The 13,623-nt window shown below is 41.0% G+C and overlaps 1 protein-coding gene across 5 annotated transcripts in view; it reads left to right on the forward strand.

Annotated features, from left to right (window-relative positions):
• Positions 1-1,706: 1,706 nt before the first annotated feature.
• Positions 1,707-13,623, forward strand: part of SLC26A4 (solute carrier family 26 member 4) — a 48,125-nt gene continuing 36,208 nt past the window's right edge. The window contains exons 1-6 of one of the 5 annotated variants that reach the window (XM_036010781.1): positions 1,707-2,271; positions 3,058-3,224; positions 4,529-4,668; positions 8,525-8,635; positions 10,212-10,396; positions 11,038-11,202. In XM_036010781.1, coding sequence (XP_035866674.1) covers positions 3,061-3,224; positions 4,529-4,668; positions 8,525-8,635; positions 10,212-10,396; positions 11,038-11,202 — 765 coding nt within the window. In that variant the 5' untranslated portion in view covers positions 1,707-2,271; positions 3,058-3,060. Of the gene's footprint in view, positions 2,272-2,340; positions 3,225-4,528; positions 4,669-8,524; positions 8,636-8,697; positions 9,497-10,211; positions 10,397-11,037; positions 11,203-13,623 lie in introns of those variants that run through there. The other 4 variants (XM_036010783.1, XM_028525952.2, XM_036010784.1 and 1 more) reach the window with 4 other exon arrangements.

Below are 13,623 nucleotides of genomic sequence, written 5' to 3' on the forward strand. Positions count from 1 at the left end.
ATGTTAGACAACTTTATGGAAGATAATGGTTGGAAGAAGTCATAGTGTTTGTCCTAAAGAAGATTTTGTCTAGTGAGGGAGATGAGACTTGTATGTAAATAAAATTATGATACCAAGGTAGATAGTAACTGGCATTTTAAGAGACAATCAGATAAGGTACCAGGAGAATCCAGAAAAGAAATCAGATTAATTCTGACTGAGAAAATCAAGGAATGTTCATGGAGGAGACAGTAATTTAACTAGGCTTTAAAGGTATGTGTGAAGGTGTACTGAGTAGGTGCAGTCAGAACCAACTTAAAAATTTTTTTCCCTCTATTTCAGTGTAGTTGAGTTTCACATCCAACAATAATGAGCTCATAGAAATGCATGTACACTATGTATATGTGTGTACTAGATATGTCTCCATATATATGGAGAGATGCATGTTTAGTACACATAAGAATTTAATGATAAATGTACATTTTATTTTTAAAATTTATTGATGTGTGAGTGAGAGAGAGAGAGAAGGACAAACATTGATTTGTTGTTCCACCCATTTATGCATTCATTGGTTGTTTCCCATATGTGCCCAGACAGGAGATTGAATCTGCTACCCTGGCACATTGGGACTTTAAGTCACCCCAGGCACATCTCTAACCAACTGAGCTATTCGGCCAGGGCAATAAACGTGCATTTTAAATAACATACAGAATCTCAGAGGGACTGCAAATTCCATCATAGGATGCTTAGTAGCAGCCCTGGCCTCTATCCACTAACATCCCCCAAGGTGTGAAAACCAAAAATGTCTCTGGACATTGCCAAATGTCTTCTGGAGGACAGAAAAATCCTTAGATAAGAACGACTAGTTCTCATCCCTGGCTGGTGTAGCTCAGTTGTTTGAACGCGGGCTGGGAACCAAAGCATCGCAGGTTCAATTCCCAGACAGGGTACATTCCTGGGTTGCAGGCCATAATCCCCAGCAACCGCACATTGATGTTTCTCTCTATCTCCCTCCCTTCTCTCTCTAAAAATAAATAAATAAAATCTTTTAAAAATTTTAAAAAAGGATACACTTAAAAAAAAGAAAGACTAGTTCTCAATTCCTGTCGACCAAGAGTTTTAAAATTCGTGATTTAGATTTTGTTTTTTAGGTCCCTTTTTCAAGGGTTTATAACCGTACTGGGTCAAGAAAGTTTTGAAGATCTGTTGAAAACTTTTGACTCATTCATTCCTCAGAAAAATGCTCATGTTTGCATCATGTCAAATACAATTTCAGGGATGTACACTTGGGTTCTCCTGAGAGTCCTGTTTCTGGGAGCTTGCAGAATTGTTATGGTCTGTACTTTCCAGCTGGGTGGGTAACTGAATGCTGATGTCCAGAAGGTCCATATTTTAGAACCTCGTCTGTGTTTACTTCAGAACACTGCTGATGAGGAGAGAGTCGTCCTGTTCACCAAACTTGCCCTCCCTTCATCTTAACCTGCATTTGCCAGTTTTAACAAGATTCTTCCCAGAAGAAAACAAAACACGGATGAAGAAGAGATCCAGCTTCCCCTCATTCCCTTCTAGTCTAGACCCCTGTCTAGTCCAGCTTATTCCCTCTGATTGTCCAAATGAATGAGAAGAAAGAACCAAGAGTCAGGCTGATAAGAAAGGGGGCCACCTGGACACTTGAATTTGATTGTGAAAATAATGCACACATACACAGAAGTGCAAACTATATCTAAAATTTATGAATAAATTATGAACTCTCTATAGCCACCATTCATTGGGTACTCCTAAAGAAAAGAAATCCAAGGGCTTATTAAATACAAAACTGGCCACCGCTCCTTTCCTCCTTCCACCTGGCGTGAGAGCTGTGTGCCAGCCCGCGGAGCTTCCTGGTTGACACAGGCGAGGCTCCGCGCTCCCAGCAATCGCTAACCTCTTCTACGTGAGACTCCGCATTTCCGTAACAGGTACCCCAGGGTCGTCGCGCTTCTGATTTCGTAGCCTCTGTTAGTAACTGGGAGGAAGGTGAGTAAGGATCTGGGTGGCCCCGTGAGGGACATCCAGTAAGATTCTCAGCGTTGTCTGTTCGGGAAAGAGAAGGAATGAGGGAAGGGTAGGATTTCTTTCCCGGTAAGATAGACGGGGGGGGGGAAAACCGCTGCCTGTGTGTCCCTCATTTCGACTTAGGTGTCTCTATTGCTCCATAAATAAAACGTGTCCCTGCCTTCTGCGAGTGCTATAAAGGCCGCGAAACGGCCATGCCCGGGGCACACGGGCGGGGCAGCAGCAGAGGCACAGCAGGTGAGATCCGTGCAGAAGGTGTAGCCCACGCCACCCAGCGGGGCTTGACTCCTAGGGAGATGTGGCTGGTTGGGGGGTGGGACTAGTGTGGGGGCCTGGAGCGGACGGGCAGGGGGCTGGACAGCCTTCTTTCTGAGAAGCTGAGAGTGAGAAGGAAGCTAGGAAAACAGACGTGGGGAAGAGATCTGCCCCACACCCCCAAAGTTCTGCCCCCAGGAGAGCGGCGGCCTGCTCCCGGAATCTGACTGCAGTGCGCACAGCCTCCGGACCCGGGAGATCGGCCAGAGGGTCCCACGACTGGCCTGGGGTTGTACTTTTCTCCAATATGCGCCTGGACCTGCGCCCTTAGCCCGGTGCAGGGAGGGAGAAACGCCGTCGAGATCCCCTTCCAGCCCTTCCCTTGCCCCGGGTCCCAGCCCGGGTCTGGGGAAATTTCAGAACGCGGACAGCGCCCTGACCACTAGCGGGAGAGGACTGACTGGGTCGCGCTCCCGAAGCCCCCAACGCGGGGCTCACTCTCTTCAGAGTTTGGGAACCACGGGAAGCAGGTGCAGACTGCGGGACCGGAAGTCTTCAGGTGCCCCCTTCAGCTGGTGGTGCGCGCCGCGGAGCGGTGGGCCCCGACCGCCCAGGGTGGCTGCAAGCGGTCCAGGCTCTCCAGCATCCGCTGCAACAGGTGGGGCCGGGAGACGGCTAACCTGCCGTCACCTCTCCCTTTGCCTTCCTCTTCACTATTTCTTCTCCTTCCTCGCTCCGTCATCTCCCTCCTCGTCCTCCTGCTCGAAGGTCATGGAAGCTCCGGGCAGCAGATCGGAGCCGCCGCCGAACCCCGAGTACAGTGGCAGCTACGTGGTGTCGAGGCCGGTCTACAGCGAGCTCGCCTTCCAGCAGCAGTGCGAGCGGCGCCTGCAGGAGCGCAGGACGCTGCGGGAGCGGCTGGCCAAGAGTTGCAGGTAGCGGGGTCAGCAGTCGAGGTGGGGACGCCTGCGCTTCTCCTGACAGGACGCGCTCCGGCTGCGCGGTCCTTCCCGGTGGGAGGAAGGCTGCACCGTTCTCCGCTAGAGGTTGACTCTAGTCTCAGAAACTTATCTTTGGGGAGAGTGTGTTCCGGGAGTCCGGTCTCTCCTTCTCCCCTTTTGTGGACATACGGAGTTCTCCTTGGGGGTGCTTTACCAAGTACCTTCCGGTGAAGGCTTTGAGGAGAGTGGGGAAGAAAGGGGCTCCATTGAAAAGAGATGATGGGTAAACCCATCACCTGACCAACAGGAGTCTTTGAAAGCCGAAGCTCATCTAGGCAGGATGCCACTCAGTCAGACACTGAATGACAGCCAGAACTCAGGAGAGCGCGCTGAGCTCCAAGTCCTTCACAACAGGCAGTGGGACCCCTGGAAACCTCCAGCAGTCTCAGCCAAAAAGGGCCACCGTAATTAGATATCACAAACAAAAAGAATTAGAGAACCGGCAACTACTGCTAGATTTTATTTCTTTTTAAAAAACGTCACTTTTTAGGACATTTCAAATACATACAAAAGTAGACATATTAGTATAATGAACTTCCTCTCCATGTTTTTACCCATCGCTCAGCTTATGATCTTGTGATCTACTGAAAGTTAATCTTGTTTCAACTTGCCCACCCACACTCTTTTTGAAGCAAATCCCACCTCTCTCTCATTTTATATACATATAAAATCTCTAGAGACTTAAAAAATATAACCACAATCCCATTATCAAGAGTCAAAGAATGTTCACTTACTGTTAATATATTTTCCTTTTATCTATTGGTTGCAGAATTTAAAAAACACTAAGTAGCAAAGTACAACAAGGTGTACATGTTAAGAGTTTTGTAAAAACTGATTTCAAGCTTGTATTGCCAAAATATACACAGCATGTTTATTTTTATTAAAAGACAAAAAGTAAAAGAAGGCACCTGGGGCTAGAAGTCTGAAAATTAATCTCCATTTAGACTTGGAGACTCTACATTGTCAATGTATGGCTAGACTAGAAAATGGGTTCTTGTATAGGGATGTTTTCTCAGAGTATGGGGGTGGGTCAGTTAATCCTGTGTTTTCTAGCATACTGCATTTAAAAGTGTAGACAGAGCTCTTGGCAAAATCATAGTAAGCATTTCAGTGTTGGTATTTGCAATTCCCATTCTTTTTCTAAATAGTCATAAACATCAGCAGAGTTCAGTTCAAAACTTTTTGATTGCTTGTGGCTGAGATTAGATTGAAAGCCCACTTTTCTTGCTTTTTGACAGTTGTTCAAGGAAGAGAGCCCTTGGTGTGCTGAAGACTCTCTTGCCCATCTTGGACTGGCTCCCCAAATACCGAATCAAGGAATGGCTGCTTAGTGACATCATTTCAGGAGTTAGCACTGGGCTCGTGGGTACACTGCAAGGTAAGGTTTTGGTAGGTCGGCTCCAAGTGACTGCAAATCATAGTCTCCAGAAGCAGTTCATGACTTCCCCCAGGCTTTCATCGGTCTGCACCACATGCTTGCTCGCCCTTGAAGGCCTTGTTTCTCCTCTAGAGCCCCTTGGTGGAGAAAGTGGCCTCTTTCCTCCTCCTCTTCCTTAGAGTTCTCTATCTGGGGAACCAAGCTGGTTCTCCAACTGCATGGCTCCAGTAGAACCCTATTACCGGGGTAGTGGCTTCCCAACTTGTACTGACCATAACTCACAGTAAGAAATATGTGTTACATTACGATCTTTATACATTTAGCTCTGGCTTTGCCAAAGAATATTTACCTTCACCACATGATATACTCTGATATTTTTGTCTTATTTTATTACGCTTATTTTTTAAATGATAATTGCATCCATTAAATTACTTTACCTCTCACACGTGCTCTTAATCTGCAGTTTTGAAACTAGCTTAAGGGAATGTGGAGAAAGTATTGTAGCCTGGTTACACATAAGTGTTTTTTCTGTTCCTCTCCCCTCTCCTTTTTAATACATCCCCTTGTTTTAATCTCTGGAAAAATGTCCCAGTGTAGGTGGTTATTACTTTTTTTTAAACTGGCTTTGTATCACATTTCCATGAGCATCTTGGAAATATGTTGCCTAGCTGATGAATAATATTCTCCTCTGTCCTCCCTCCCTGTCATCTTGCTTCTGTCCTCCCTCCAACTCTACAAATCCCTGGAATCATGAAACAGAAATCTCATTTATTTATTATAATTTAATGGAGCATTTGTATGTACCAGGTACTAAGTGTGCTGCCATGAATAAGATGCACCACTTGCTTTCAAGGAGCTCAGTTTAGAGGGGAAATAGATAACAATTGGATGTAAGGGCTGTGGCAGGGATATGCAATGTAACCTTGCCTGCTAAGGGAGTGCACACAGCCTTAGGGGATTGGGAATGGCTTTCTGTGAGAGCTGAGTTTCCCTGAAGGTTCAGTCTGAGTTTGCCAACTGAGGGAAGTAGGGTGGGGTGGGGATGTGTGTAAAAAGATGGTTTGGTAATAGACTACTTCAGAAGTTAGTAATAGTTGTTGCGTAATTCATGAGTCAAAATTTTCCTGTAGAGCTCTGAAGATTACTCAGAGCAGACCAGGTAGATTCCCATAGAGAAGGAGGATGTTTTGTGGTCTGAGTGTGGAGTCTCAGCCTGGTCAGCCATGTTTCCAGTCACAGAGGGGGATGGCAGCCTCCGTTGGGGCTGTTGCAGTTCCTAAGTTAAACAAAGTAAGTACCTGTGTGTACAAGGTACTCTCATAGCTGTGGCATGGCAACACCCTGTGACTTCTGGGGGACAGGAAGCAACAAATCCATGTTTGTTTAGTCAGTGCCTAGCAAAGAGACTGGCACAAAATAGATAGCACTGTAAACATTTAGTGAGGAGGATTGAATTGTATTCCTGGAAATGAATCATCTTTTTTTAAGTTCGTATGTATGTATGTATGTATGTATGTATTTATAGAGAGAGGGAAATGGAGGGAGAAAGAGAAGGAGAGAAACATCAATGTGTGAGAGAAACATCAACTGGTTGTCTCTTGTACACCCCCAACTAGAGACCCGGCCCCCAACCCGGGCATGTGCCCTGACTGGGAATGAGCTGGCGGCATTTTGGTTCACAGACTGGCACTAAACCCACTGAGCCACACTAGCCATGGCATGAGTCATCTTTGTGTATGAAAAAATGGCATTTCAAGTTTGGTTTCTCCCAAGTTTTTATAGACAAGTACCTTATAAGAATTCATTTTAATTTTAGTTTTATTTATTAACTATCAGGCACTATGCTAAGGGCTTTGACCAATTATCTTATTTAGTTCTCACAACAACTATTATTAACTCCTTTTTAATAGATGAGAAATCTATTTTTTTCTTTTTGTTATTTGAGAACATGTTCATTGATTTTTAGAGGGCGGGAAAGGAGGAGAGAGAGAGAAAAACGTTGATGAGAGAGACAAACATGGATCAGTTGCCTTCTGCATGTGCCCCAAATGGGGATAGAACCTGGAACTAGTTATATACCCTGATCAGAAATCAAACTGGCAACTTAGGTGTGTGGGGCAATGCTCTGACAACTGAGCCACACCAGCCAGGGCTAGATGAGAAAGCTATTAATTAAATTTTGTCCAAGATCATGTTGCTGGTAGGTGGTGGAGCTGAGATTTGAACGGAAACTTCAATTCCTAGGATCTTAACTTGTACACTGCACAGTTCCTTACTTTATAATAATTTGTTTTTCAGAAACTTACCTCTATACACTTATCTCTGTAAGATGAATTTCTGAGAGGTTAGCCTGGTTCATTTATACATTCATTCATTCATCATTCATTCACTTGATAACATTTGTAGAACAATTCTGTATGCCAAGTGTTCAACCACAGGGATTCAATAATTTTTGACAGGCACTGGTACTGACCCCACAGAGCTCATTTCCAGTGGTAGGCAGGAGAAATAAAGAAATCAATAGGTAGATAAATATTTCAGAGGTGGTGGATTAAATGTGCAACAATAAGGATTAATTTGGGTGAGAAGAGAGAAACATCAACACACATAAATGCATATCTATGTGAAAGCATAAAAATGTCTAAGAGTGATAAGCACTAAATTCAGCATTGTGGTTGTCCTCTAGGAGTGGAGAGAGGAAAGAGGATGCAGTTGAGGAAGAGCATGCAGAAAGTTTCAGATGCACTGGCAAAAATCACTCATTTCTTAAGCTGGATGGTGGATACATAGGTGTTTATTATGTTATAGTCTTTTTGCATATGTGAATTACTTTTTAATATGTTGAAAATCTTCCAAGATCATTTTCATGCATACAATGTACTTTACTTTTACAAACATGGGAGCATGCATACTTACTATTTTTAATTGTTTTTTTCTCACTTTTTTGTATTTTACATATCTCCATGTAAATGTATTTCCATACATCACATCAATTTCATTTCATTGAATAACAGTATATAAAATATAATTTAGTTTAGTTAGCCACTTTCATATTTTGAGGCATTCATTCAAAAAATAATTTTGGGTGTCAGTGGGCCAAGACATTTAGGTTGTTGCCACACTTTTTCATTTTTACTGTTAGAAATGTATTTATTAATGACCCAAGAGCCAAAGGGCTTGACTTTTTCCCACTTAAGTAAATGATATATGAGAAGGTAACATGGAATAAGATATACTGACTATGTAAGAAGTATCTAACCAAGGAAAAGAACATGTCATATCCTCCAGCCCCTATGTACATAGGAAAGCTGAGATTTCTTCATATTGGATGACATTTGTGCTGGGGTTGGCTTACTGGAGAGGCCAGTCACCTGTGGAGAGCCCAAGGGAGTTGCCTTGCCTGTCACTAAATACAATTGTCATTTTTTCCTTATTTGAATCTAATCTCTGTTTCCCAAGAAGAAAGGAGAAAGAGCAGAGCAACAATGAATTCCCAAAGTGTCCCTCAGAACATAGAGAAACAATGAATTCATATGAAACTGCCTACATGCAAAGTGGTATAAGCTTCTGGACTGAACCGACGAAGTTTTTTAATCAACCACTGACTTGAGTTCTTTTCTCCACTCATGTGATCAGTGAATAATTGAATTACTGAGCAGTTGAGCCAGTTCATTAGAGCTGTTGATTCATGTGGTGCACTCATTTCCCTAGCATGGCCACAGACTGTATGCATAACCAGGGGAAGCTTAGGACAAGCTGCAAACTGAAGATCTCTTCGAAAAAGGCCTTCTTTGTTACAGGAGAATTATACTGTAATGTTTGTTTGTGAATTCCACCATTTTGGATGTACTTTCAGGCATGGCGTATGCTTTACTAGCGGCGGTTCCTGTTGGATATGGTCTCTACTCTGCTTTTTTTCCTATCCTGACATACTTTATCTTTGGAACATCAAGACACATCTCAGTTGGTAATTATAAGCAAATACTACAATTGCAGTGTTCACGTTTAATGTAATTTTGGCCATATTATGTGCATTGTGCTTCCATATCTTTGTTAATGATTTCCAGGGAAATAGGGCTTCAGTGCTTTGCCTCATTTTTCTATTCAATAGTGCAAGTGGCTCTTCTCACCTTTCAAAATACTGTGCCTTCAGTTTGCTTTATACTTGACTCTTTACAAGAAGAGGAGAAGTTGAAAAATTATTAAAATTATAGACTACTTTTAAATTTTAGCATGGTTTTATTTTTAAAAATGTAATAAATTTGACTCCATATTTAGAGAATATTCTCTTCTGAAACAAAATATGACAGGGAAAAAATCTTTGAGGGATCTTTGAAATTACTGTTTTACCAGATTAATTTAGCATTTACTAAATTATATTCATCAAATACATATTCATTATTTCATTAAAGAGCATACTTATTTTAAGTCACTAAGATTGGAAGACTGGCAAAATCATGCCAAAACAATTTAGAAACTAAGCTTGGCTTTCCTTCTTAGTATGGCTCAAAATAGATTTATTTCCTGTAATTCCTAAAATTTGAATTCTCTTTTGCTAGGATGTTCAAGTAAATAAATGTCTTAATGCTACTTTGCAACTTTGATAATTTTGTGCCTATATCCATCTGCTGACTAGACATGTCTACTTGGACAAACGTGAAACAAACACAACTGTCCACTATATTCCCAATCCATATCCTTGTCCTTAATTGTATTTCCCCCAATATCTGGCATATTGCTTTGTCTGTGGAAGGAAGTCAGGAAGAGGTTTGTGATTGAAAGAACTTCCTCACCTGGGAGAACTGATCAGCATCAAATGCTTGGTGAGGTAAGGAACACAGAAGCTAATTTTTTCCTTTTTGGTGTTCTATCCATTTAGACATTCAAGTTAGTGGATTTGGGGACAGCCTTGCAATCATTAAAACATCCATGATTGAAGGATAGGATCATCATCATCATGGGTAAACATACCAGTAGTGACTGGAGCAGTTGCTGGAAGAAAAGGAGCACTTTCAAAACATAGAATCTTACAAACTGGCATTTGATATGAAAAAATTAAGTTGTCCTGGAAAGAGAAAAAGGGAATCTATACTCTCCTTTTCCTGTTTCTTTACCCAAATTTGAACCCTGGGTATTGATCAAGGTACTCAGCCCCACAGAGTAGGACAGTGGATGCTCTAGGAAATGGGCTTCTGTAGCATTCACATGAGACAGAACAAGTAAGGACTCGGCTTGTGTGCCATCTCTGCTGGAAAACTTCTCCTGACAACCCTCTCCATTCCCTTCGCGTGAACATCACACAAAGTTAGACACCCTTTCCATATACTTAGAAAGCATTCTGGATGCTGTATTGCAATAGCCTTCCTACAAGTCTCGCTTGCTCACTTCTAAGTCCTGAATGCCTTTTTAGCTTCTTATATGAATAAGCAATATTTTCCCAATCACTGCTAATTTACCTCTTTCTAATCATATGTAGACATGACATGTTGAATCTAAATACTTGTGATTAATAAATATTAATTGATTGAGACTTTTTCCCCCAGGACCTTTCCCGGTGGTCAGTTTAATGGTGGGATCTGTTGTTCTGAGCCTGGCCCCAGACGAAAACTTTTTCATACTCAGCAGTAATGGGACTGCATCAAATGCTACCATGATAGACAATGTAGCTAGAGATGCAGCAAGAGTATTGATTGCAAGCACCCTTACTCTTTTGGTTGGGATCATACAGGTAATGTACTTATAAGTAAAATATAGATTGGTATGATTTTTATTTGAAGTAACTAACCGTTGCTGACTCAAAAATAAAAGACTCTTCAAAGTGGGAGACAATAATGATTTTCTGAGATCAATAAGAATAGCTGTTCCAGAAGCATTGATTCAGGTGGAAGCCCATATAATGTAGGCCTTAGGAGGCCAAGCACTGGGAATTTATGAGCAAGGGGAGGGGAACAATTACATCAATAGAAGGAAGGCATTTATAGTCATGCAGATAACATGATATAGTGACGTCAATTCTAAACTGTGTTTTTAATTTTCAGTCCAGTAGTTAACAGTTCAGTAGTCAGAATAACCTATTTCTTGTTATCTTTGTAAAAGCTCACAGAAATAAGCCACATTATTTTTTACTTTTCTTAATACATATCTAGAAATATTTCAAGGTTCATATTACCCATAGTTTTCAAATTTTAGAGTGATGGAGGGGAGAGATAGAGCGTTAAGAAATTCAGATTTATTTCCTACAAGTATTTTTGTGTTATAGGCCAGCTACCAGAATTTAAATTGTTGTTAACTTGAATTTGTTAATAGTTCAAGGGAGTGGTTTCTTTTCCCAGGCAAACATCTAATTTTTCCTTCCTTTTCTCGTTCTAGTTGGTGTTTGGGTGTTTGCAGATTGGATTCATAGTGAGGTACTTGGCTGATCCTTTGGTTGGTGGATTCACAACAGCTGCTGCCTTCCAAGTGTTGGTTTCACAGCTAAAGATCATCCTCAATGTTTCAACCAAAAACTATAATGGCGTTCTCTCCATTATCTATGTAAGTGTTTCTTCTTACTCTAGGATGTTTGACTAAGAACAATGTGTTCTTTTCTTCTTTAACCTGAGTCTGTAGAACCTATATTCCTTTGTGCCATACTTTGGACCCATTGAAAGCATTCTTTTCTAAAAGAAGCAATAGAATTAGGAGTAACATCAGAGATGGTCACCAGGACTGATCTGGGATGCAAGAGGCTAGAGCTCTAGTCTCAGTTTTGCCTCTGACAAGCTAAGTGGCCTCTGGCACATAGATAGTGGCTGAAAAAAGCTCAGGTTTGGAGCTGGATGACCTGGATTTGGAATGGAGTTGGTAAAAGTATCTACCAACTAAGTCAAATAAGGATGGATGAGAAGCACTTTGGCCCAGAGGCTTACACAGAATAAGTACTCAATAAAAGCAGATATTTTGAAATTACTATTTCACATCTCAAGGCTTCTTTTCTTTTTTATTTGTAAAATGAAACAATTGGACATGTAACTCTAAAGCCATTTTTAACTGTGAGAGTCCATAAAATATATAATGTAAATATCTCAGCAGTTATAGATGAAAAAGAATATTAGATTCAGAGAGGGTTCAACTTGAAAAACAGATGCAAAAGAAAGATGTAAATCACACTAGTTACATTGAAAAGTGATGATAATAGTAACATGATGTCACTCTAGCTTGGAGAGAATGATATTATGAAAAAATAACGTATCAACATTTAGAATGGAGTCATTAATGATCCATGTATTAGCTTCTAAAACAATGTAACATGATGAACACATATCTAAAAAATTGTGAGGTGGCCAGGAATTTGCTCAGTTTCACAACAGTGCCATAATCCCACATTACTCCATCTGTTAAATAAATATTACCCAGTGCCTACTACAGGTCAGGTACTATGCTAAGCAGTGGTGGAGGAGGCAGTATAACTCAGTAATTAAGATCATGGACTTTGAACTTCAGTGAGCTTGAGTCGTAGTCTTGGTTCCACCCACTGCCCATGTGATTCTGGGCATATTATATTTCCCCATACCTCAGTGTTCTCAATTGTGAAATGGGGATAATAATAGTACCTCTTAGAGTTGTAAGGATTAGAAAGGAACAATTGTGTATATCACTTAGCACAATATCTGGCACATAGTAAAAACTTATAGTAATATTATTATTATTGTCATTATCACAATGAACAGACCTCATCAAGCTTACTGTTTACTTCCCAGGCACTCAGCCTATTAGAACACATTAGCACAGACTTTTTTTTAAGTCTGTTTTTTGATTCAAAATTATTGTTGTCATTGTTGCTTTTTTCCCTACCAAGTCCTGGGTTCACTTTGAAACCTTCTGACTACCTTTTCCTGACAGGCTCTCTCACTTTGGCATCTCCTCACACAGCTTGCTTTTTCTTGCTTTCATACTTTCTCCATCAAGTATTCATTGATTTATTCCTTCATTGTTATTAATTCAATTAATCTATTCAGTAAGTATTTATTGACTTCCTACCATATGCCAGGACTTGTTCATTCCCTACACAAACCCACTGGTCCCTGAATCCACCAAGATATCCTTCCTGAGTATACTCACCCTGTGTGAACACTGCTAGATCAGCATTCACCCAGATCACGTATGGGGGGCTTAGGCCAACAGCTATCCTGGGTCCCTGGCCATTGTTGGACCTGTGCAGACAGAGAGCTGAAGTAGTTCTTCTGGCCTCCTAGGACTGTGTTTATGGTAAAGCTTGCTGCCAGTGATCCCATTATCAGCAGGGACAAAAGTAACCAGAACACACTAGGACAAGGTCAAAAAAAGGGTTTTGAAACCAAACACAATCATTATGTGACATGTCCTGTTAAACATTATTCTTAAGTCTCAGGCAACAATATGTCATAGAATTTTACCAGAATTCCTCCCAGGTCAGCCAAATTGGATGAAGATGTTTTTTAATCATCTTTGTGTGATGGTGAATATAAGCTTCCTCTTCTGAGAAGAAAGAATCAGTATGTTGGGAAATGATTGCATAAGGCTTGAATGAGCCACTCAGTAAGTGAACAGAGAAATTTGTTGATGACATTACCAATTGCAATTATTCATGAAAGAATCCTTCAACAATTGCAGAGTGGTAGTAGATTCTTCCAAGAAAGACTGTAAGATTATTGTTAGATTCTTTCCTTAGAATGTAGTCAACATTCCTTTTGTTATAAGGTTGTACTTTGGATTGACCCCTGACCCTACAAAAAATAACAGGAAATAATGAATACAAAAGATGGAGAATGAAAGAGTGGGAAAGAAAAAAAATATAGAGACATTAATTCACAAATGCTAAAGATACTGGGTATAGGATGCAGAAAGGAGCATTTAGAATTAGTCATACTCTTCATGCTACCATGTAGCTACTCAATTTCTAAGTAAACCACACAGTCTATTTCAGAGTGATTATTT

The sequence above is a fragment of the Phyllostomus discolor genome, chromosome 10 (genome assembly GCF_004126475.2).
Source record: "Phyllostomus discolor isolate MPI-MPIP mPhyDis1 chromosome 10, mPhyDis1.pri.v3, whole genome shotgun sequence".
Taxonomy (NCBI): Eukaryota; Metazoa; Chordata; class Mammalia; order Chiroptera; family Phyllostomidae; genus Phyllostomus; species Phyllostomus discolor.